The following is a 26,501-nucleotide window of genomic DNA, read 5'->3' as shown; positions in this document are numbered from 1 at the left end:
AAAACAAGATTGTTTTTATAATTAGCTGAAATCTCGGATTGCTCTAACCGAAAATCTCGGTTAAACGTAAACGTCCAAACAAAATGTCAATTACATTTTTAACCGAGATTTCGGCAACAGAAATTTAACCGAGATCTTTGCTGAGATCTCAGTTGTGCAGATCTCGGTAAAAATTAACCGAGATTCGGCAAAAAATTTTAAGTGTTTATATTGTTACTACTACTACTGTAGATCCTAGAATTTGTTTGACTTTCTAAATACTATTTATTGCACTTTTCATTAGTTGTCTTTTGAGCGCCACGACTCCAATCCGACTCCGGCTATTGTTAGTCCCATTCCAACTCTTGTAAAATCGGAATTAGTAGTTCCGACCCGAGTCAGAGTCATCCGAAGACGTCCGGAGTCGCCCGGAGTTGCTCGGAGTCGACCGGAGCTGTTCGTAGTCGACGGGAGTCCGGAGTTGCTCGGAGCTGTCCCGAGTCAGCCGGGATCGGAGTCGGCCGTAGGCATTTCATTTCATGGTGTTTTTTTTCTTCTTTCGCTTTGCGCGAGCACTTCTTAAACAATCCATTTGTTCTAGGAGTAGTAGCTTGAACCGCCCGGAGTCAGCTGGTATCAGAGGCGGAGCCGGAGATCAAATACCTGACCAAAAACATTGCACCGGTCGTCTGTGGCCGACTCTAAACAACTTCGACTCCGAGTGACTTCGGGCTATTCCGGAAGGGTCCAGACAAATCCAAACGACTCCGGATCGGAGTTGATTCCGAGTTTTTGTCATCACTATTTTACATACACTTTCCGTACTTCATTCGAAAATAGGGATGTAAGGGATTATACAGTGTCGGACTAATCAATAGGACCACTTAATAATGTTTTATTCACTTATCACATTTCATTACCTAAAGTCAATCAATATTTACCAAATTTTCATGAAAGCACTTTTCGGATGTTGGCTTAAAGTCTGCTTTGAAAGTTTGTTGATAAGTTAACAAACAAAAAAGTTATTATAAGAAATGTGACAAAACCCCAAAAATCATGCGACAAAATAATAGGACCAGTATAGAAAATTTTATTATTTTAACCATTTATCATTATTAAATAACAGCTCCGGCTTTTAATTCGCAATGTGGCCAGCCCGTACATTTGAAAAACTAAAGAAAATAACAAAACAGCCTTATACTGGGCTAACTTGGTAGCATTTAATATTTGGTAGCATGCCCATTGTTCCGGATGACAGCTCGCATCCTTTTAGGCATGGATTCCACCAAACTTTTGCAAGTCGATGGCGGAATGCTGTACCAAGTTATACACGAATGTTTTGGATCGGCCAAGTATTTCCGCGATTTTACGCTGGGAGTACCCAGCAGCGGACAAATGTTTGATATCCAAACGCTGTTGTTGTGTGGAGTGTGCACTACGGCCCATCGTTGGAATTCCTTCAATCAAGCGCTTGAAGTAGTGCACCCAAAAATACACGAGCTAATGGATCGTGTGAAGTGTTCTAGGCAACGGCTTAGAACACAGTGTAAGCGATCCAGCGCTGTGACGCGCTTTTATACCCGTAGACGAAGGTACTCACCACTATTTCGTCTCTCAGTGCAAAGGGAGCTCAAAACCCTTAAGCGAGTGCCGTAATATTCTTGCATTAGTAAATTAGCAAAAAATACGCATTAGTTCACTAATTTAAGTTAAGTTATCCGACAACTCAATAACATCAAAAACTGTGTTTTAACAATAATAAATGATGATTATTTTAAAATTTTCTGAACTGGTCCTATTATTTTGGCGCATGATTTTTGGGTTATTTTTACATTTCTTATCATAACTTTTTTGTTTCTTAACTTTTCACCAAACTTTAAAAACATTCTTAAAGTAAACATTCTAATAAAGCTTTCATGAAAGTTTGGTAAAGATTGATTCACTTTAAAACATGAAATATGATAAGTGAATAATAAATTGATAAGTGGTCCTATCGATTTGTCCGACACTGTAATCGCGTACTGTTGCTTCTAAATTAAGCATTAGAACATGATTTTTCAAACGTGAGTGAAATTTTTGCAGCTCTTGTTTAGTACTATAACTATTTCGTTTGGATGAATTTGTTTTAAATGCAGTTTTCCATTCTAAATGTATCTCTTTGTTAGTTTGGTTAGTAAAAACAGTTTGGATCTTCTAAGGGGTTGTTGTTAAGCATTTTATTATATTTCTTCTAAATACACCAACTACAACTACAAAAACACACAAACAACCGTGCAACGCTTCCACACAAGCACAACATTGCAAGGAAGAAAATGGCTTGAATGCAAAAAGGGGTAGAACAATTACATACAAGTAGTAGAACAGACCCACATGCATACATGTAACTACGAGCGGTGGAGTGTAAATACGGTTCAGGTTGTAGCACCAAGTCACGCTTGAAGATGGTTTAGTTCGAGGTTCGTCACTTGCAACTAGAAAACGAAAGAGACATTTTAAATCCCCGGAAAGGCAAATGAGAAGCTGTTCACTGTTGAAGAAAGGATCACATATCGAACATTGATGGGTTTGAAATCCTGCTGTGTGTGTGTTAAACCACACACTATAATTTAGTTTTCTTTTTGCAACAACAATAACAGATTGATAGACAAATGACCGAGCTATTATGAGGTAATCCATAAGTCACTGACATCCAAATCCCACTAGTGTGGTACAGGCAGGCGTTGACCGCCAACGGTTGTTAAGCTCAAAAAAGAACAAGAAGACAAATAGCCAAATAATAATGAATCTGTTTTTAAAGAAACCTGCTAAAATGGACGATAAAATAATAATTTATTTCGTTTCCATCATCAATCAATTGGAATGTATTCCGTATCAAAAATATTCCATCCAGCCAATTTCTAGTAATCAGCCCATTTTCGTTGAATATCGGCCTTCCATTATATACAACTAGAGCTGGCTTTGAGCCGATTCTCAGTTTTAAAAGCTGCTCATGTATGTCATTATGTAAAAGGACTTTTCATGTTAAGCGGCCATAGCTCAATAGATTTCGTGTTCGTCTTTTGACACCATCACCTTCTTATTATGCGCACTCGATGATCTAGACCTGTCTAACCCTCTGGTGGGTTTGGCTATCTGAGCTAACTGATTACTTGTTCCCATACAGCAGCGTATGGGGAGCTCAAATTCCTTCGTGCATGCATGTTAATTCGTACGTCTTGGTACTATACTGTCTTTTGGTATGTACTGTAATTTTATGTATTCAAAAACCACGCACCTTAAATGTTTGTTCGCAGAACGCATCAAATGTATGCTCTTTTACAATACAGTGAATAAATAATGAATATCCCTCTTCATGAGCTTTTGCCACGACGAGCATGTTTAAATGCTCTATAAATACTCCCAATTCACAACAAAATTTCGCACAAAAAGCAACAAAGTGTACACGTTAGCTATTACTATTACAAACGCTGGGAAATTAGAAATACAATTAGCTCTAAACAATTGTATTATTACTAGTCTCACACATCTCCATGAGAATACTCGCTAATTCTTCTCGCTAAACTCGATAAGCTAGGATTTCCCTGCTCGCTCGTACAGTGGCTTAAGTCTTACCTAATTAATCGCACATACATCGTGAAAATTGATAAGCACATGTCAAAAGAAATAGTCAGCAGCTCGGGTGTGCCACAAGGAAGCAATATTGGCCCGCTTCTCTTCATATTGTTCATCAACGATGTTACCTTCGCTTTACCTCCCGACAGTGTCAGTCGGTTTGCCGACGATACAAAAATTTTTGCGCCTATTCTCAACACAGGTGATTGTACATTCCTGCAACACTGCATCGAAATTTTCTGTTCGTGGTGCAAGCGTAATGGACTTACTATCTGCATCGAGAAATGCTTCTGTGTGTCTTTTAGTCGATGCAGTAGCCCAGTCACTGGTACCTACTTCATGGACGGCACTGCAGTTCATCGACAAAATCATGCCAAAGACCTGGGCGTTCTGCTTGACTCTAGTTTGAACTTTAAACAGCATGTCGATGACGTTGTAGCCAGAGGAAATCAATTACTTGGCGTGGTTATGCGGACAACTAATGAATTCCGCAACCCCATGTGCATCAAAGCTGTCTACAATTGTATCGTTTTTTCGGTTCTGGAATATTCGTGCGTAGTCTGGAGCCCAACTACTGCTTCTTCAATTGCTCGACTTGAGGCGATTCAACGTAAGCTCACGCGATATGCCCTACGCCTACTTCCCTGGCAGGATCGCAATAATCTTCCTCCGTAAGCTGCGCGGTGCCGTCTTCTAGGTCTTGAGCCTCTGTCGGTTAGAAGACGTAATGCACAGTGCTCTTTCATCGCTGGTTTGCTAAATGGCTCTATCGACTCATCGCCTTTGTTGCATCGAGTCGATATCTATGCACCATCCCGAACACTTAGGTCTAGAGAGACTCTACGGCTCGCTCAACCCCGTTACAGCGCTGGTCGGTCTGACCCTATCTTTTTACATAAACTCATCAAACGATATTATAAGAATTTCTTTATAAACTTAGGTTAAGTTGTACAGTAAGTCATAAATAATAATAATAATGATAATAATAATCTTAAGCATAGAAACAAAACATTAGTATTAGTTAGGATAAGATAAAACAAATCAAAAAAATATTGAATTTATAAAACTTTCACGTGAAAAAACAGAATGGTGCCAGGATTCATTATAATAGATTAAGCGTTGATAAGCAAAAGATGCTGTAACTCGTGGACCCCCACTATCAATATTGTTATCATATGAATAAAATTAGCTTTTAGAAAAAAAGAAGAATAGAAAAAGAAGCATAAAGAGGTTCACTTTTAAATACGTTCTATTAACCCATAATGACTCACTTCTTCTTTTTCTATCTTTACGTTCTGAATCTATTAGTTTCGGTTCTTAGAAAATCAAGAGGAAATACTCGGGTGTACACCATTATTGTGCTTCCTGTACAACATTATTTTAGCATGGGATCGAAAATGTTTACTTCTGGTACAAGTCATGTAGAAAAGAACTTACCGTGTATAATGTTTTTTTTTGTATAACGAATGAGTTACTCGTAAGGATTAAACCCGTTACAGTTACAGTTACCCGTTACGGATCAATGAAATACAGTGTACTAGCAGTACAAACCAGCCGTCAACTCGTACGACGTAACAACATGCCCGTCATGGGTTCAAGTCCCGAATAGACCGTACCCCCATACGTTAGGACTGACTATCCTGCTATGGTAACAATAAGTCACTGAAAGCCAACCTCACTTCACTAGTGGGTACAAGCAGGCCTTGACCGACAGCGGTTGTTGTGCCAAAGAAGAAGCAGTACAAACATTTTCTATAAAAGGTTTTGTCAATAAAGCAAAAATGACATGCCCTACTAATAATCAAACTAATAACATTGATAAGATAGTAAACAATTGTATTGAAAATTTAACACACCGAAGTACATCCCAACCGTTGCGAACAAAAATCAATTTGAATATCATTGAATTGAATCTCACAACAACGTAGATCTCTAAGTCTAAGAACTGCAAAGAAAATCTATAAATTGAAGATTTGGCATCCAACCAACTGCTTCACTTCTCACTCCATGCGCCACAACCGTATCGTATTAACGCATTCTTACGGCGCATTAGGCGTCTCCATGCAAACCCCGGCCGCAGGGCGACCTGCTTAAAGTTTCGCTGGCACACGCCAGTAACCCCCCCCCCCTCCCCATCCCCTCTATCGGATGTTGTGATTTGTCTCGATACGTATATCCCTTTTTCCTTTGCCACTATATTGCCCATTGCTAAAACCCATCACCGCGCCATCTCCCCTTTCCCTTCAAAAACACCATGTCACCATGTGTGTGTATGTGTGTTTGTGTGTGTGTTCTGGAAAGGAAAACACATTCTCAAACAAATCGGCAGTGCGAGCAGGCACTGGCCTGCGTTCTCGCGCCTGGCGGACAAAGAAGAATTTTGGCACGGGCACATGCGCACACCCGCCGTGTGCGTGCGTGTACGTGTACGCAAGCAGTTTCGAATCAACTCAACCGTGGTTGAACCGTTATTTCGTTTTTGTCAAACGAATAACACACGCAGAACCAACGAACAAAAAAAAAACACCCCGAAAATGCATACCCGCCCATTGCGCGGCCCGGTGGTGTACGGTGTTAGGCCACGACGTAGAAGAAAGCATTCCCCCCATCGATACACCCCTTCCCCGTGCTTGTATCCCGCCCATCGAAGGTGGATCGGTGGGAAGGGGCTTATGCTGGAGCATAAAGTTCATATAATATTCTCGTTGATACAGCACAAAGCGAAGAAAGGTAGAGTTGGATCTCCTCCTGTTCTCTCTCTGCTCGCCACCCCCGTTCCTCCAACAGCCCCTGCCGTCATGATCTGCAGCCACGTCCACGTGGGCGAACTTTGAAGCAGTTCTCCACGTGGGTGGTTTTGCGCTGCGAGCGAGTTGTCGTGCGCTGGGGTGATGGGGTGGTGGTGGCTTGTGGTTGGTTTACTTGTTGCTTAAGCACACACAGTAATAGATGAGCGAAACTGACGAAAAAGGGTGTGTGTGTGTGTGTGTATATAGCGCATGATGATATCTATTACATTAGTGAGTGTTTGTATATCGAATCATTTTCCAGTCGCAGGCACGCACCACATGCGTTTGGAGTCAACTCAACACGAAGGAGAGGACAAGAAGGAGAGGATGGGGGTAAAGGAGGGGAGTAAACCGTCAAATGGAAATTCACCCAACATTCGGCCCATCATTTCGCGGCGATGATGGAATGCGAGCAACGGGCAAGGGGGGGGGGGGTTTGGAGGGGGGGGGGGGGGTGCCTAGAAGCTCTCTTAGAAGCTCTTGCTTTTAATTATATATTAGAGCAAATTGCCCTAGCGAAAGGCAATCGCAAACCGGGTGAAGGCTGTCCGGGAAAATCAAACAACAGCAAAACACAACGACGGTTGCGTGATGGAAAAGGGCCTGTGTGTGTGTGGGGGAAGGGAGGGACAGAGGGGCTGAAACAGAGAGAAAACAACGCAAAACACACAAAGTTAAAACAAAAAAAAAAAACCAAAACACCACACACAATAGTACATAGCGAATCGTGAAAAGCACCGCTAGCAATTTTGCTTTATTTCATCACCCGGGCAAAGCTGTAGCCGGTGTGTGTGTGTGTTTGGTTTTTGTTTCGACCTTATCTAGTTGCTTCACAGAAGTGGAAGAAGAGCAACAGCAACAAAAAACACACAAGACACACTCACACAAGACTTTAAAAGCCAGTAGAGTATGGGCGACTGCGAAATAGATACGCCCTAGCTAGGGGAAATTAAAATATAAATAATAAATTCATTGCCCATGTACCGGGGACGACTGCTGCTGCTGCTGCTGCTGCTGCTGCTAGGGCGGTTCACGGGGGTGTAGGTTCAAAAGGCAAACCCCCGTGGCCGCCTCGTTCCGAGCGCCTTTTTGCCCCATTTGCAGCAATCGCCGGGCAAGCAATCGGTCGGTCCCTGTTCCTTGGTCATGGTCGATTATAGCGCAGCGAACGAGCTGGATAATTTCTTCCCCCCCCCCCACCCAGCAGCCAGGCAGAGGGCCAAAAACATGGCACGTTTGAAAAAGCTGAAGCTGGTGGAAGCTGCAGCTACAAGCTAGAAACATTAATTTAATTCAAATAGCTTTTGCTGCGATGCTTTATAATGACGCTCGAAGTTGCTTAATGCTACGCCGTCTTCTGCAGCTCCCTGCTGAACACTTCGGTGGGCATGTGGGCACTTCTCGTCTGCACAAAGCGTCGGCAGAGCCGCCACTAAAAAAGAGATCCGTTTTTTTTTCGTATATCGGGTTTTGTTTTTACAAGCGGCGCACAGCCTAAACTTTTCTCTCGATGCGCTGTTAGTTTTGCAGCAGCACTCGTCGAGCTCATTCGATGCATACACACACAGCATAGATCCCCTTTCCCCTCCTCAAAATGTCCTTCGAGCTCTTCCCTTCCCGGGGAGGGCCCGGAATGCATCAATGGCAACGTTACGGTCCGCTGGGTGTCACTTTAAAAACCTGCCAGCAAAAGAGAAAGAGAGTAAAGTGCCGAAAACTGCGTCACTTTTTTCATCAAACAACTGGTACTGCTGCTGCTACTGCTGCATTCTGGTAGAATTAGGCCACACCATCATTTGCCACTCGGTCCCATTTCACCCCTCATGCCACCTCCCTTCCTTGCCCCATTTCCAAGTGGGGAGGGTGCCAAACGATGCGGTCGCACACCAACACCAGTGCATTTCCTCGCAGCGCACACAAAGCGCACATGGAGAGCGAGACCGGCCGACTGCTGCTGCTGCTGCTGCTGCTGCTTGGGCCACTGGAGGGAGGAGGAAACGGGACGCTCGCCGGACTGGGGGCAGGCCCGGGAACATACACTTGCTGCTATCCTTCTGCCGCTGTACTGGTTGGTGCTGTTGTTGGTGGTGTCGTTTTGCCACGCTTGGCTACAGATCAAATTAAACGAAAACATATAAACACACCAAACACACATACGCATATACATGCGGGCGAACGGGAGCCGCCCCAGGTTTCCCCCCTTTCCATCCCGGCCTGGCCCTATCCCGTTTGTTCTGCTCTTGAATTTTCGTTCGCCCGAGGCGATACCATTTCTGGACCAACTTTCAGCAGCAGCAGCACTGCGCAACAAGAGCTCCGATACGGTTTGCATGCCCCGGAGGGGGAGGCTGGCTTAGAATATCGGGGGGAGGGATTAGTTCTTCCACTCACATCACCTTTACCCACCGAGCCACACAGCAGCACAGAACAGAACATCCCGGGAGAGAGAGAGAGAGAGAGAGAGAGAGTGAGATGAAGCGCTTGTTTGGACAGCAAATCAAAAAGAAATGAAAAGAAAAAGTTACTACAAACAACAGCTTCCACAGCACCACCATTCACCGGCTGTGGCGCTCGAAACGGTTCCGTGCCATGGATACTCCATCAACCTCTCCCCCCCCCCCCTCCAACCCTTGAAGAAACGCTGCACCAAAGCTGCTGAAACGTTCTGCATATGCGTACCTGCCCCCGCCCAGGCCCCGCGACGAAGCCCGGGTTCGTCGTCTGTTTTCAATTTTCCGGAGTAGAACTTTTTTTTTGTGTTTTTGCTTTTTATGGAACCGACCGGAAGCACATGGGATCTTCCGGCCAATGTGCAGCAGTTGAGGCAGTTGCTGTGGAAGAGGAATAATTTATAAAATTTTCAACCAAACACAAGCTCCCTCGCGCCTTCCCCCGTTTCTCCTTGCCCAGCGTGTGGGCACCGAATTTTGGAGCTATTTTTCTACCCTAAACACGTCCCGGGCTTCTTCCCCTTCCTCTTCCCCCTGTGTGGCTGGCTGAGGAAGAGCATCCTGGATGGGCGGGTGGGTTGGGTGGGCTGTTTTGCCTGGCTTTGGCGCCTGGCAGCGCGCACACCTTCTTCGCACGGCCGCACGCAAATTGGAGAGCGCACAGAGGGACAGGCAGCCAGCATCTAGGGGCCAGGCCTGTCGGGGCAGATGGCGAGGGGACGTACACGAAATGAACACGCCAGAATAAAGCGCGCCGAGGCTTTGTTCTTTGTCTCCCATCCCTCCCAGAGTTCTCGTCGCGAAGGCGCGTTTGCGTTGCGGTTGTTGTCCGTGTGCGTGTGCCGAACGCCTACATGTGTGTGAGTGTGTGAGTGTTTGTGTGTATGCATTTATGCTGAAAAGTTTCCCCCTGGAGTATCCCTTTTATTGCCAACCTTTCTACACCCCCCTCCCCCCGCCCTCGGTGGTCCCTCTCCTCCTCCGGTGCTTCATCCCACCCCGGGAAAGGTTTTGGGCCACAGTAGGCAATGGAATTTCGTTCGTTTCGTGTTTCAACTTGCTCTTCGTATCCGTTGCGCGTCCCAAAGCGCTCCCACTCCCCTCTCTCCCCAGTGTCCCGGCACGATATTCTTTCTCCGGCCAACGAAAAAGGACACAGAGTGGCGCTTCGCTAGGATTGGCTGGCCGCTCTCCCCGCCGGTATCTGCCGTTTTGCGCTGTTTTCCCCAATGTGTAGACACAATCAATATAAAGGACACGCACACCGAACGGGTGCAATCCACCCCGAAACACACACACACACCAACACCAACACACCCCGGCAAACGCGCAGTGAATGAAATGCCCCGAGCATGCGGCGAGCGTTGTGTATGTGTGCGTGCTTGTATGGTGTAGATGGTGGTAGAGGACCACCAGGGCAGGTGCGGGGGGGACACGCGCGGGCTCGATGTGAGAATGAATAACGGGCATTCGGGCCGCGTCCACCGTGTGTGTTGTGTCCTTTTGGTGGAGGCGCATGCGCGCCACAACGCGACCGGATCGGTTTCAGCCGGAGTTCGTTCGAAGGGCGTTCGATGGCCCGGGGCGCTGCACGGGCATGCCGTTTTTGTCCTTCGCGGGCCCAACAAAACGGGGCGGATGGCCCCGACCGAACCGAACCCGAACCCGAAACCGAACGCCACGGCGAAACCGCTCGCTCGTGCCTTTTGTCTGCTTGGTCCTGGCACGAGCCTGCCAGTTAGAGCTGTGTCCGCCTTACGGTTAGTACGATTTAGTTAGGATCCTTGTGTGCTTTGTGGCTATTATGGTATAGTTCCTGTACGTTTCTCCCTCCCGGGCCAGCCAGTGGCAAAAAAAAAAAAAAAGTTTACCCGTTAAGCTGGTGTTTTGTGTGTGTTTTTTGTGGGGTTTTGTGTGTTAAAATTGCTTTATTCCATTACTTTGTGAACACCGTTTCGACTAACGGCATTTAAATGGCAGCACCGCTGCACGCACTACTGGGAAAACATAAATTTTCCACTCATTCACTCACTCACACACGAACACATATAACGCATACATATTAGAATCGTTCCAAGAGTAACCGCACACACGCGCACACAAACACGCGCAAAATCCGCATAGCTTCGGTGTTGAGAAGCGGCAGCGAATCGTTAGTGAAACGACTTTCCTCAAATTCCTCAAATATAATAAAACAATGCTTCAAAACGTTGTAAAAGTACAAAATACTCATAAAACAATGCAAAAAAACTATAAATAAGAGCAAATTTGAAGTGAAAAAGGAACAAAAAACGATGAAAACACGTCAAACAAGTGTAACAGGAAAATAGGGACTTTGACAGTGTGATTGGTGTGCCTCCATGCGGCAGCAAAGTAGGCACCGCTAAAACTGCCCAAGGTGTATAGAGAACGTGTTGATAACAGTGAACCAATGTGACCGTTTTATTTTCCGTTCCACCAAGGGCTCGCCGTCTGTGGGTGTGTGCGTGTGTTTGTCGTTGTTAATTGATGAAAAAGAAGGCTCGCCAAAATGCCGCAGAATACTCCCCCCGTCCCCTCCTTTACCGTCCTCCCTCCCTAGTCCGTAGCCTATTTTAACCGCTCGCTCCAAACCGGGGGCCGCCCCGATGCTCTCCTGCACCCAACCACCGAGGGGCGTACCGAAAGCGGAACAAAGGATGCCGGATAGCCCCGGGTTTTTTTATGAATTTTAATTTATGCTGATGTATGCCAAATGATGAGGGGGTCCGAGCAAAAAGGAAACTCTATCCTCGCCCCGGGAATGGCAAACTAGGGTGGTAGGGTGGGTCTAGTCGCAAAGTGTGTGTGTGTGTGTATGTTTTTTGTTGTATTTTATCCCTCTTTCACCCCTTCCTTGCGTTTTATTGGCGTGGAAAAACGGAGTCGCGTGGTGTGCGGCGTTTTGGGACGTGTAGTCAAGTATTGCGAATGCTATCATACTGAAAACACAAACACAGAGATACACGAAGTGAGAACAATGAACGAGTTGGCACGGAATAACTGACCCTTCCCCGTTTGCCCTATCTCACCTCCCGTCATCCCAAGAACACTTGTACAAGGATATTCACACACACACACAGGCAGGATTGGAAGACACGCACGCAGCACGCGATAGCTCGAGCCGGGGTTTGGGGGGTATATATTTTCCTGGGAAAAATAGAGAGTGAGAGAGAGAGAGAGAGAGATAGAGAGAAGAACGAGAGAAAACAAAAGCAAAACAGGATAAAAGCAAATTTTCCTGGTGTTTTCTTTCGACAAATTCTTCCCCTTTTGGTTTCTATGTCCCGTTCCGCTGCCACTGCCGCTTTTCCACCAGAAGAAAGGCTCTCTATTGCTTGATCCAGCACACACTCTCTCGCTCTCACTCTCTCTCTCTCTCTCTCTCTCGTTCGCTCTCTTGGTCTTTCTCTCTCGTTCGCTCATCTCCTGCAAGGGGAAAGAGACCGTGCGGACACTGTACGGATACGCCGTTTTAGGTTAGAACCTCTTTGTGCTGGCTGTGTTCCATTTCCAGCCGCGTGTTGTTGTTGTTGTTGTTGTTGGAGATTTTCTCCGACGCTCCTTGCGCACTGCCGATTCATCTGCCGTCGCGAATGTCAAATTTCAAACAACCACTGCAGCATCCGGACGGAGCCAGAGAACAAAGGAAACGCTGTCGCTACGGAGCCCGTAGCTGCCTCGACCGTTTGGTGCAAGTGTGTGTGTGTGTGTGCGTGTGTGCTTATGTGTGCGTGTGCTTAGTGCAGCCGGTGTATTATAAACCTTGGGCAGGATGTGTTGCTGCAGTGACCGCACTGTCGATACCGTTTGCATGAGATGAACACACCTACACACACACGCGGGTACATTCATTCAAGTTTACGGGCACCAACACAACCAAAAGCTGGGCTACTGTTTGATGAATTACATTGTAAAGCAAATGCACACAACAAAGCTTTAAAAAAACACACACATACACATACTCACCCATACACTGAAGGACGAAACTTTAGGTGAAGAAAATCCTCTGCTTTCCCATTTCACTCCAGTGTCCGATTGATCATTCATGCCGACGCGGTGCCGCAGCTAAACAGCTAAAACCAACTCTAAACACACCCACACACACAACACGACCTGGACACACAGATACATAAGATAAGCAAAAATCTCCAAGCATCCAATGCACTACACCAGCAGCAGCAGTAGTCGACGCGTGTAACAGAGAAGAAGAAGAAGAAGAAGAAGAAGAGGAGGAGAAAGAAAAACCTATTTAAAGGAAAAACCCAGAGGACCACAACCGCTATTGCATAAAGCGAAAGTATCGTAGCTGTTTTATATTGACATTTTACAAAAGAAAAGGAAAACTCTGCAAAACCGCTAAAGGAAGCGACGAACCCCAAACGCGCGCAAAAAAAAAAACAAACTAAAGAACGAAGCAAAAAAACAACTACCCCACAACACTCCTTCGCAAGAGCCTGAGACTGAGCGACGACAACGACAGCAAGGTGGTGGTGGTGTGTGATAGGCAGCAGCTGCTCAACGTTTGCCAAATTCTGTCCCCGTCACCAGAGCTGTCAGTGCTGGGGTACCGGTACGTACAGGGGGCAGGCACGACGATGCTGGCCATGTCGACGCTGATGATGCCGGCACCGACGATGGCGCTCGGCGCGCCGCAGCTGGCGGTCGGCCCGCACCAGAAGCCGCCGGAAGCGAAGCTGCTCGCCATCCATCCGGCCCACACGCAAACGCAAACCACTCCCCAGCATCAGCTGCAGGCGCAACAGCAGCAGCAGCAGCAGCAGCAGGCGCAACAGCAGCAGCAGGTGGCGGCGCAGCAGCAGCAAGTGGCGGCGCAACAGCATCAGCAGCAGCTTCAGCAACTGTCTGCAATTAAGCAAGGTAGGCTATGCTTTTCCTGTTCGTGTGTGTGTGTGTGTGATGACCGTTTTTATATGGGACAAATAAGCAGAAAAGGGAGCATTCGTGCGCCCAGCATGGCTTGAATTCTCGCAGCTCCTCTCGGTCCGTTCAAAGATGCCCGGAAGTTTAGGCTCGTCTTTGCTGGGTCGTCCAATTTTAACCAAGCTCTCCGTCCACGGAGCACACGTTGTTCTCACTCGCGTATGGAAATCCAGTGCATGAAATTGGTACAAATCGGTACAAGTACATACGCGAGACACGCCACGGGCTCGACGGCACTGCCGGAACGGAGTGTGTGTGTGTTTTCTCGCTCGGCTTAATGATTCAGTAAATAAACTTACATTTTATTTATGATCCCCGTGCCCGGTTGGAGCTGCCGGGTTGCCGCGCTCTGGGTGTGGGATACGCATTGCAGTATTTACAACCGATAAACCTATGTACAGCGTGTGTAGTCGCGTCGCGCCGTCCGGACACCGCCGAGGCGTCGCCGTCGTCCTCCTTTTTCCGTTCGAGTGCGGCCAATCTCCAGTGGGCTGGCTGTTTGCAGGGGGCTCGGTTAGGCACGTTATTATTATTATTATTATTGGCTATGCTGTTACCCCCCTCCCCCCCCCCCCCACCCTCATTCTCTGAGCCTTTTTTACGCTCACTGTTCCGCTTCACATTATCCTGCGGTTCGTGCGTGTCAACCGGTCAGTGAGGACATACAGTGAAGGACAGAAACAAAGCGCTACCTGCATAGCGGTGCTAGTTGCTGAGGACTTTGAGTAATTGCAATAAATGCATCATGATGATGTGTTTCGCTCTTTTTGCATAAAATCTAAAAAGACTTCGGTAAGGATGACACTCTCAAAAAAAATACATGTACAGTCTTTCCCCGAGTTTCGCGACACGCGAATTTTTATTTTTGACGGTTGATATGTCAAATCAGTACAATAATCTTCATTAATTGTCAACAGAAAAATAATTTGCAAACTTTCCAAAAGTTTTATATCACTAAAAAGACAGAAATAATCTAATTTTCCACACGAATTGCATTCAATAAGTAATAAATTGCATAAATATACTAAATTCAATCATTATTGACTAAGAATATTTTGGCTGTAAAACGAAATATTCGACTTACGCGAAAATCCGAGTTACGCGAATGTCTCCGGAACTCATTATTCGTGTAACTCGGCGAAAGACTGTATTAAGAAATCTTACAAACCCAAAAAATTAAAATAAAACCAGAAAGAGAAAGAATAACATTCCCAAATTTCCAAAAAACATTGAAACTTCAAATTTTCAAAAGTTTACATGTTTCAATTAATATTCACTATAACAAATTCTTACCGTAATTGGATGCAAAAACCAGCAACCACTGTAAATTTAAATTTCCATTTGTCCTGCTACGGGATGGGAGAGAGCGTAACGTAATGCATTTTTCAACATTTTTCGTAAGCACCGCTTGTTTTAATGCATTTAATGCATAATGTTATTGCATTCCTTTTTACCCTTTTGCCTCCGTGTTCTTTGTGATTTCTTCCTTTGCAGAGCATTACCACATATTCGTGGGTGATTTGAGCCCGGAAATCGAAACGCAAACCCTGAAGGAAGCATTCGCCCCGTTCGGAGACATATCGTAAGTATATATCTCCCTTACTGTTCCTTTGCGCTTCTCCTCCTCTTCTTTCTTCATACTGACAAGGCACGAGCAATTCCTTCTTCTTCTTTTTTAGTTTTTTATGTTTTAAATTTAATTTTTAAATTTATTTAGCGTGAATGTGTTAGGCTAGGCGTATGTTTAACGGCCATTTTTCGGTTCCCAGTTTGACGATGAACTATTTTCCCTACCTTTTGCCGTGGTGCTGTAACGCTACGCCAGCACTGTGTTGCAAAGGTGCAGTTTAAATGACTTCCCACCTCCCTCCCAGTGCTCTTTGGAGCCGAGGGAAAAGAAGTCAATCGAGAGTGCAAGAGAGCGCCAGTTGTGAGGAAAGGTGGCAATACATTTCCCTCGACAAGCTCCTATAATGCTCTCGTATTTTCTTGTTTTCTTGTTTCCTTTCAGTTCTGTCGTGTATAGTTTGTTTGTTTCTTTTACGCTTTTTTGTACTTTTATCTACCATTGTAACTAATACGCGCCGTGTACCGTGTGTTGTGCTTCCGATAATAAGTTTACTAGAATTTCCCTCAGCCCGTTTTCTGCCCTCTGCCCCATAACGGGCATGGTGGTTCTACACACGTTTCAATTCCGCTCCTTCTTGTTTTTTCTTCTTTTTCTTCTTATTCTTCTATCGATATTTTTGCTTCGTACATACATACATTATCTTACTATCCTCAAATCAAACTAAGTATACAGTAGTAGGCTTTAGGCATTTTGTTTCGTTGTACTAACTGTTTGTTTCACTAACCCCTTAATATATAATAATAAAAACAACAATAATAATAATAATATTACCAACATGCAAACTATATATGCATACATATACATACATACATCTGCGGCATCCATTTGTGTATATATGTATGTATACTCATATAAATATATATATATACAATTTTACCAAGCTTCCTTTTCCTTGTTGTATTCGTCGTGCTGTTTGATGGTTTTACTACTACTACTACTACTAATACTAGGCAAATATTTAGCCGGCCAAGCAAAGGGTGTAGCTCTGTGCAGCTCTGGCCATCCCTTCATAAGCACTGCTTCTAGAAGTACGGTGTGTTGCCCTGTTTACCTTTTAACCTTTCCCGTCGAGTGTTAGCGAACCATATTAACCGTATTAACCAGTTTTATTCCATTTTTGTACTAATGATGCCGTTTTTTTCTTTCTTCTTCATTAAAAAACATTCAACAAATCAACCGTGTACTAGTGTACTTTTCCTATCTCTGTATGTTGTTCCGTTTATTAGTTTTCGATGTAAAATATGTTTGAATGTGGTTTTCAGTTGCTCCCTGCTCTCCGTTTTGGTTTGTGCGTTCAACAACTACTACTGCCAACACCGGCCAGGCCGATAGATGGCTCCGTGTTTGTGCTAGTGTTAGTCCGATCCTTGGCTCTCACATTTTATGCCATCCTGAGCATCCTTTCCCCTCCCACGTCGCCAATAGTGTGCAAATAAATATGTTTAATCTTCTACGCGTTATAGACGTATATTCATATCATTAGCGAGCTTTTTCTGTTGTTTCAAGTACCGTACACAAATACACACCCACACACATTTACTAATCTGTCGAACAATGTTTGTGTTTAGCGCGTCTTAGGCTCTATATATATATTTATAAATATTGTATGTTGCCTCGTCCGCCTAGTTGTGCTCGATAGTGTCCCTCGTAATCCTTTTAATGCAAAGTGTTCCTCTGATCAATTTAACGAATCATCACGCCGCCTGTCACCAAATTCCCTTCTCCCCTTTCCCCCAGGCCCTGGGGTGGCCAAACTTACGCAGCCAAAAAATGGGTGTCTGGCCCGGGCATACTTCCGGTCGAGCCGTTCGGACGAATCAGCGTTTGCACCAGCGGTTCGCTATGTCATCATGCGTGGCTTTTGTCGCACTCGTACAACGCATGCTCACGCCGGACCAGAGCCAAACCGCCTCGTCTGCCAACGCGAACCTCTGGCTTCGGTTTGTTTTTGTTTCATCTTTCGCCACTATGCTCTCTTGCCGCTGTTGCTTGCGACGCTGTCTTTCCGCACAACTGTTCCGCAACACATTTGGAGCAAGATTATGTAGCTTTGCATAAGTGAACATCAGCTGCACCGATGTTTACCGATCAAAACGGGGCTCGCTATTATCATAGGCGAATGCACCGTTTACAGGCAACAGGCGCACGCCTTCGTACTGAGGTGCAGTGGCCAACATGAATGTAAAAAAAAACTGCTGCACAATGTAATGGGTCGGCTAGGCATTTGCGTAAAGGCTTCACGACGAATCGACGACAGCAAGAACAAGGGAAATGAACGCATAATAAATCGGACAAAACAATACAGACACTCTCTCACACCTACACACCCACACACACACACACACAAAAGCTCGTATTCAGCCAAGTCGCCCGAGAGTGTGCCGTTTTCTAGCAAAAAAAAAAACACAAACTTTGATTCTATTATGCATAATTAACTCACAAACCGCTCCCTCCATCACCCGTCCTCCCTTTTTTATAGTGATTGTCGCGTTGTTAGGGACCCTCAAACATTAAAATCAAAAGGATACGGATTTGTTTCGTTCGTAAAGAAAACGGTAAGTAACGTTACAAACTTTCTAATCAAACTCCTCAACTCCACCTTTTTCTAAAAAAAGAAATAACGACACTTCGCCAACAAAATGAACAAAACCAAACGAAGCCAAAAGCTTGGACTGATAACAATAGAGAATGTTGAATGCTGGAGTGAGAAAGAACTTAGGCACAGATCAAGTTTGTTAACACAACTCACAGCTCACAAGTCAACCTTATTGAGGGCATCAATTTAGATACGATTCATAGACCGCTGACATGTACACTTTTGGACACAAAGAAGGTTTAATACAAAGAAAGCTGAAACAATACGCCATTGCAGTACAGTAAAGCATCAAATATCCGGGATGTTCGTGGGGCTCATAATTGTAAATCTGTAGAAAATTCTCGCTCAAAGTTTTTTTTCTTCTGAAAATGGTTTTCATGAAGAGTAAAAGAGTATGCGAAATGTTGTTTCGCAAAAAAAACTTCATCATTGTTAGGACTGACTATGAGAAAGTTTATCATTATGTGAAGGATTTTATAGTGAATTTCGTCTATCCTTGGTAATTATAATTGACGATGTTCAAATCAATAAGATATTACCCTTAGTTAAATTGTTTAAAAGTATAACTAAAAATGATGAATAAATGTTAAATTTAAAAAAAATACCAGGACTTACATTAAATTACAACTTTATGACCACTATACACCATGAACGATCATTTTTCTGCCCAAAACTCTTGTGGCTTACTAAAAAACACATTTAACCAATGAGGAATGTTTTGAATTCAATGAATTCAACTAGGAACTGTATAATGGAGGAATTGAATAAATTTAAATATTTTTGTTTATTCAAGAGGAACAAATTTAAATTATTGAATTGAAAAAAAAAATATATTTCTTCAGAATTTAGTAATAATCACGTTTTTGCCAATTGCTTTCAGTCCCATTGAATTGTTACCGCGAGGCTGCATGAGGTGAAATATACAGCGAAATGAACTATTTGACAGGCGAAATATCTGACGGATAAAGCATCACAGCAACCAGCTGATGTGCAATGCAAACAAATAACGTGCACAAAATCGTAACTAAATTCATTGAATAACTGCAATATCCAGTACTTCGTCAATTTTGAGTCAACAGTTCATAATTTCTTCCAATTAGTGAAAGTTCTGCTTAAGAAGATATTAATTTTAAGTGAATTTCGAAAGCGGATGTTGTGTCTCCCCCAACCCTTTAGCTGTACCTGTCAGATATTTCGCCTGTCAAATAGTTCATTTCGCTGTATATCTCACCTCATGTCTCGCGCGGTTAAAAACTGAGACGTTTTATTAGTAAAAAACAGCCAAACTCAATCGAAAAGGAATGACAGTAGTTGTTGCCTAGATACAACGGTTGCACGTCATTAGTGTCCTGCTTAGTAATGTTACGATGTCGCAAAATGTTCTAAAAACCCAAGAAACCACCAATCATTTTTATCGTTCCCGCTTCAATCGTATTTGGAAAGTGGCAAATCTTGCTGAAAGTTCGTTGTGACTATCTTTGGGTCGTCTGTTTCAAACGATTTTTTTTTTGCGAACTCTGAGTGAACAGAATTGTAATTTCTCTTTTAGTACAAACAAATTGTGTCTGTAGCAGATCTTTCACAGAAATATAACATTCACAATTTTGATCGGCTAGATGTGTTGAGTTTGAAACCACGGTAACACAGCTTACAAAAGTAGTGTGTCTTTCTTTTGTTCAGCTGGGTAGTATTTAAATTCACGAGGTACCTATTTTCTTCCACGAACATCGCTCATATCTCCGCCATTTACGGATAGATGACGTCTTACTGTACTGTACGTACTTCCTGGGTAATCACGCAACTGGTTAGATAAAAAAAATCACTTTAGGTGGAGTAGAAACAAAAACAATCAAATGAAAGAGAGAAAAAAAAACCTCTTTGCAAGCTAGAAATTCAATCAATCCAACTCAACAAATGCAAACCAACCCAGAAATGGAATCCCGCATCCGTTTAAAACCAAAACCAACCACTAACAATTCTAGGAAGCGGAAAATGCAATTGCGGCTATGAATGGGCAATGGCTTGGTTCGAGGAGTATTCGAACTAATTGGGCAACTAGGAAACCCCCTGCAAGCAAAAACGAAAGTAAGTATCCCACGGACGCACGCAAGAGAAACGAACGAATTGCATTTTATTTTAGTTTGTAAGCAACAGAAACATCAGAAGAAGAAGAAAAAAGCCACAAAAACTCCTATATTAAAAAAAACAAAAACAAGCTGCGTAAAGAAACGAGCAAAGAGCGACGACTTCGCTTGTTTTTTTGAACTGTTATTTATGATTGTTTTTGTTTCTGTTGTTTTGTGTTCTGTTTGGTTTGATATTTGACATTTTTCGATGGCGAATAGAACAGTTGAACTTGTTACTGATTAGGTTTGTGTTGTGTTGTTCGTGTTGTTTGAGCACGTGAGCTAACGGGCACTACCACTGTGTGCACTGAAACGGGGGAAAAAGCAGTGCCACAAACTGACCAACAATGTTACTCTGCAAGGTGCTCCTAATTACTAGTGTTTCGCAATCAGACGGGGACTACGCTTTAGACATGCAGGGAAGTTTTTAGGGTCGTAGAGTTAGTCAGTTATTTCCAAGGGGCAGAGATTATAGTCGTGAATACAAGGGAGACCATTGAGGCGGAACAACAGCTGGGATAGCAATAGTTGCACCACAACTCTTTGACTACAAACCCAACCTAGAGTAAATATTTTTCGAAAGGTTATGATTTGCCCTTCTTGATGGTGGACAAACCCTTATCCTCTACAAAGGCGCTCTTCGTTTCTATCCTTCACCATACGCGTGCATATTCTGTCGTACTACTTAGCGCCTTGGGTGCGAAGAAATTAGCATTTTGTTTTTCTCTCTTTATATCATTTCGTCGGGATTTGTGTTTGATTATTTTGCCGTATTTCGATCAATCTTCCCGAGCGAATTTTTCCTCCCACAAATGCAGTCTTTGGCCTTGTTACTCTTTGTAAACTTAGCAATCACTCCGCCAGGAAACGCTTCAACCATCGGCCAGTCACTCAGTTATAGCCGATGAATCTTTTTATATTTCATTCCCATTATCCACCATGACAACACTACACGATGATGATGATGATGATGATGATGATGATGATCAAAATGTTGATAATGATTCTTATTACCTTTTACCTTTAAAAAAACAAAGAAAGACGGAAACTAATTCTTCAAATTATCTGTATTAACCCCACGCCTATTGCAGTAGAGCTTTAAGCTTGAATTGAACCCAACACAAACATTCACAATAAAAAAAAAACTGTAGACCCTATTAACCTGCGTGCGGCCAGAAATATGCTTTATGTAAGTTCACGGTGCATGTACCGCATAACAAAAAAAAAACCGATTACAACTATTTCTCCCAATTCTCTATTTTCATCTTAGTTTATACATATATCAATCTTTTCTTATGGCTATCCTCGTAATACACACATCTTTCACTTCCTCTTGTTTTGCCCTCTTCTCATACGTCTGTCTTTCCTTTCTTCATTTATCTGTATTTCTTCTTCTTCTTCTTCTTCTTCTTCCTAATCTCAGTTATGAATGCTGTCTTCTAAGTGATTTACATTTTCTTCTTTCTCTTCTTTTAACTTTCTTTTCTTCTTCATTCATTTTTGTCATCTTTATCCTACTTCCTACGGTTTTGCTGTTTTGATTTCCTATTGGTTATATATTGCTCTATTTGCTTTTCATTTTTTTATTTATCTTATCCAACGAACAAATTGGTTTTCAAATGCTTACATTTCTTTCACTCATTTATTTTAATTTATAATCCTAATTTTACTAATTAATTAATTAATTTTACTTTTGTAATTTCCATGCATTTTTTATATGTTTACCCATCGTTTCCTTAGAACATCCTTTTTCTATCCATGCTATTTACTATCCCTTTTTACACTCTGATATACACACACTCACACAAGCGCGCGTCCTGTTCATCGATGCCACACTAAGCACACTGACACGTAAAACCCCCCAAGAGCCAGACTGCAGTGTCAATCTAGTTGCCCGGGACAATCTCTTTTAGCAGATTTGTCCACTGTGTACATATGTTTTTTACTCTCACTCTCTCTCTCTCTCTCTTTCTCTTTTTCACTCTCTCTTTGAGCGATGTGTATAGCCATGTAATACTGTAAAACATTCCTGTTTAGTTTTTCTTTGATTCAGCATTTATTTTCGATCTTAACTATTCGTCAATAACTACGCTAGTTCAAATATGAGTGTTGTATATTTTTCTTCGGTTTTTGGGTTTCGTTTCCCTATTACGTACCTTTGTAGAGTTTGTTATATTCGATTCGCATGCATGATCAATGTCCAAATCAGTCAAAAGCAACAAATGTCCAACCAGATGTGTTGTTGTTTGCTGTTGTTACCCGTGAGCGTGTCTAGTGTAGCGCGCCTGTCCTGCCCGGAATCGAATGCCCCAAACCGTCCGCCATAGGGAGAAGCGTACAAAACAAGCTGTAGTGTCCACGTGCTCTGTTGTGTAGCTTAACGAGCCCGGTTAGCCGACGTTTTGTTGCTCCTTTTCTCTCTCGCGCTCAATATTAACTGTCACTGTTATCGCTAATGCTACTACCACTGTTAGTACAAATACACCTACCACCTCCGTGCATTGTGTGACCGATGTGTTGTAGAGTGGTGTCGTTTCGACGGATTGTTTTTTTATATTATTTTAATACGGTGTGACGTACTACTAGAGTGCTTACTGTGCTTTTTGTGCTCCTTCCTCCCAGGAATCTGAACCCCCCGGGACACAGAAATAAACCTTGCCCGGAATGAATTAGGTTTGGTGTGCCTTTTTTCTTTACTTTTGCTCGCACATTTGCTTTTACCTTTTTTTTTCACTACGCTGGGTTATCTGGACTGTGGTTGAACTAGGAGAAATCCATCTGATTAGTGATCTTCTGGTAGCAGGTGGTTTAAAATATAGGCATAAGAAAATACAGAACAGTTACAGCAATAACGAATAATTGCAAGCTTAGCCTGTGCTTGTGTGCTTTATGTTCGCCTCCCATAAACCCTATAAGTCGTGCCCCCTTTTTACCTTGCTCGGGTTTTTATACAGTGAATAGTGAAACAAAAGTTATCCAAAAATTGTAGTGTTTCCAACAAAAAAACTAGAGACCACACAGCCAATCGAAACGGGAATGATCAAAATCAAAGAGTAAAAACAGCAAAAGGGAGATCATACGATCCGAGAAGTAGAGCAAACGCGCGCCTGTACTAATTGCCTGTACTAATGCCGTTAGGGATGAAAGTGGATTAGAATTCTTGATTGCAAAAATTGTAACAACCAAACACAAAAAAGAACTTAAAATAATGCCCTTATTTTCTATTAATGAATGTGTTGGTGAAATGTTAGCTGACCCTAGAGTTTGTAAACAGCATTTTTCTACCATTTTTCCCCCTCAATATAAAAGCTTATTATGTTAGTACTATAATACTTCTTCGAAATTTTTATTACATTATACTGCATATGTATAGTTTTATATATATTACCATTACAATACCGTTATATGCATATAAACATGAATATATAAATATACTACACTTTGCATATTCTACATACTCGTGCAATATACTCATTACATATATCAAGTTACTTTTGCTAATTGGTTCTGTACAACTTACATTCAAACTCATTAGCACACACACACATAGAAACACATACACACACATCACTCCTTGCGTCAAATGCTATTAGAGAGTTTAACAAGAGTCTGTTAAGGCAGCGTTTACCATCGACGAACGATGGGGAAGCGGTGCCGGGTTGCGAACGTCGCGACACTCATTTACTTACTACGTAGTATGGCTTTCGATGTCTTTTACTAGCATTTTCTTATCTTATCTCCTACTCGTTCTGTTTTTCTTTTACCACTAAGCTTTTGAATGGTGTGTGTGGGTAGTAGTGCTGTGTGCAAGTATGCGTATTATTATTAGCTGTCAGTACCGTTTAGCGCGTTCGACTGAGGTTCGGCTTGGCGGCTTGGCGTTGGTCAGTCAGTCAGTCAGTTCACACGAATCCAGGCCAGAATCTGGGTCCGTTTCTACCGTGGGGATCGAAGTACCGGAAAGTTTCTGTGCAAGATCACACGGTAAGAAATGGGTAGCGACTGGCGAGCAGTGTTTGGATGTTACTAAGAATTGCCTATGGTACTACACTATTGCTGACCAACGCCACCGTCTCCAAACCCGAACCACGGGCACAACTACTCGCACAGCCTTGGTAAAGCGTAGTAAACGCGTTATCCACGCTAATCCACGACTTCCTGTGGATTGTGGAAGTTTGTTAGGTTGTGTGTCGGTTTTGTGAGGCATACGTTAGCGCTCTATGTTGTTTGTACCATATATATATATACATATCAATATACATATATATACCTACATTTGTTTCACTACTTTACTTAGCATTGGCTGCAAGGGATGCTGTGTGGATTTTTGCATATGATGTATTTTTTTTTTCGTTTTGTTCTTTCAATCATTATTCCGAATCGAATCCAAACATACTAATTACTTTCTCTAGTTTACCAATGTGAGCGCTCGAATGTAATCGCACACTCACACAAGTTTGATTCCTTTTTTTCCATTACTCTTATGATTAATATTATCACAGACATACAAGCAACGATGTATTTTTTTATTTATTTTTGCGCAAAGCAATTTGCGCACCATTCTACCGCCAGCCTTGTTAACGATTGTTTTTCCTTTTCGGTTTCAATTGCCCACCAATCCCGCTCCAAAACGTGCCATTGCAGTCAACGCAAAGCCACTGACATTCGATGAGGTGTACAATCAAAGCAGCCCGACCAACTGCACCGTCTACTGTGGTGGGATCGGTGGCACACTGGCGGGCGGATTGAATGAGGACATTTTGCAGAAAACCTTCTCACCGTTCGGCACCATACAGGAGATCCGGGTGTTCAAGGACAAAGGCTACGCATTCGTAAGGTAGGTGAACCAGCGCCACACGCACGAGCGAACGCTAACCGCTACTGACGTCATTTCCGCGCATGCACAGGTTCTCTACGAAGGAGGCGGCCACTCACGCCATCGTTGCAGTGCACAACTCCGAAATCAATTCCCAAACGGTCAAATGCTCGTGGGGCAAGGAGAGCGGCGATCCGAACAATGCGCCCTCGCTGGCCAGTCAAGCGCTCAGCCAGACCGGCTTCCCGTTCAACACGGCGTACGGCCAGCAGGTAGCTGGGTACTGGTATCCGCCGGCTCCCGCCTACCCAGCAACGCCGGCACCGGCTGCCACACCGCTGCAGGGCCAGTTCCTGCAAGGAATGCAGGGCTACACGTACGGCCAGTTTGCCGGATACCAGCAAGGATACATGGGGTAAGCGGGTTCACCGTTCGCCATTCGGAGGAGTCTTCGAATCAAGCAACAAACTAATAGTGTGACGACGCTCTCTCTTTTTTAGCATGGGCATGCAGATTCCCGGAGCCTGGCCAGCCGTACCGGCACAGGCGCAACTGCCGACTGCCGCCCAGCAGATCACGGCCCAGAGCGTTGGCGGAGCGCTGCCCCAGACGGCCGGGGTCGTCGCCTACCCGATGCAGCAGTTCCAGGTGAGCCCAGCACAAATGTAGCCAACTACTGCTAGCACTGACGCACTGGCAAGCACTCTTCTCAATCTACCGTAACTGTGTACCTTTCCGCAGCCGGGCTTATTGCACCCAGCGTACGCTAAAACTGTCTAGAATGCTTTTTGCCATTGTTGCAAATCCACGCGAGACCCCTATCCTATCGCCGTCTATCCTCTCGTTGCCATGCGGGTGCGTACAAGTACGCATCGTAAACAAGAAAACAAAAGTTGACTTTTTCTTTAGTAACTATGCTTTCCATTCCGTTTCGTAGCTCACACCGGTAAGACCAAATACTTTTAGTTTGAAAAAATAAAAAAATAATAATTTGCTAACGCTTTCTCGCGTACCATCTGATCGTTTTACGTCCACAGCCGCACAGAGTTAAATGGCACAGCCAGCAGTTTTGCAAAAAACAAGTTTTATATTTTGATATTTTTGTGTTAATATTGCAAGACATCGTAAATATAGATTATTATGTCATTTTTTGGTAGAAAGACGTACAAGTTCATAACAAACGTTACAATTCGCAAATATGATTTGCTCTATGCAATGATGCATATTTTTATTGATCAACAGTAGCTCATCTTTGGGATGTTTTATCTTTTCAGTCCGCTTTTGTTTTGTATGACAATTGGCAGTTGCAATAATATCAGCACTCCATACGTTATCTGTTCTATTCAGTATCATAAACCGATTTGCACATTTTTCAGTTAAAATAAGTTTAAACATTTTTTTTTGTTGCTTTAAATCAGATGTATGAAATATTATTGGATACTAAAGTACTAACATAATACGACTCGTGCAGACCATTTGCATTTTGTTATCTTTTTGATGAATTTCAAATTTATTTTTCATTCGATATTTGACATGTGTTA

The 26,501-nt window shown here is 43.4% G+C and overlaps 1 protein-coding gene across 3 annotated transcripts in view; it reads left to right on the top strand.

Moving 5' to 3' along the window:
- The first annotated feature begins 10,246 nt into the window (after positions 1–10,246).
- LOC120948101 (nucleolysin TIAR) overlaps positions 10,247–26,501 on the top strand; it is a 22,105-nt gene continuing 5,850 nt past the window's right edge. The window contains exons 1-8 of one of the 3 annotated variants that reach the window (XM_040364095.2): positions 10,247–10,590; positions 12,880–13,729; positions 15,287–15,374; positions 17,902–17,977; positions 20,001–20,103; positions 24,789–24,981; positions 25,052–25,375; positions 25,461–25,608. In XM_040364095.2, the coding sequence (XP_040220029.2) occupies positions 13,447–13,729; positions 15,287–15,374; positions 17,902–17,977; positions 20,001–20,103; positions 24,789–24,981; positions 25,052–25,375; positions 25,461–25,608 (1,215 nt within the window). In that variant the 5' untranslated portion in view covers positions 10,247–10,590; positions 12,880–13,446. Of the gene's footprint in view, positions 10,649–12,879; positions 13,730–15,286; positions 15,375–17,901; positions 17,978–20,000; positions 20,104–24,788; positions 24,982–25,051; positions 25,376–25,460; positions 25,609–26,501 lie in introns of all 3 variants that reach the window. The other 2 variants (XM_040364093.2, XM_040364092.2) reach the window with 2 other exon arrangements.

This window comes from Anopheles coluzzii, chromosome 2 (genome assembly GCF_943734685.1).
Source record: "Anopheles coluzzii chromosome 2, AcolN3, whole genome shotgun sequence".
NCBI classification, from domain to species: domain Eukaryota; kingdom Metazoa; phylum Arthropoda; class Insecta; order Diptera; family Culicidae; genus Anopheles; species Anopheles coluzzii.
Note: the sequence above shows the minus strand (reverse complement) of the source record. Positions and strands in the feature narration are given on the sequence as shown.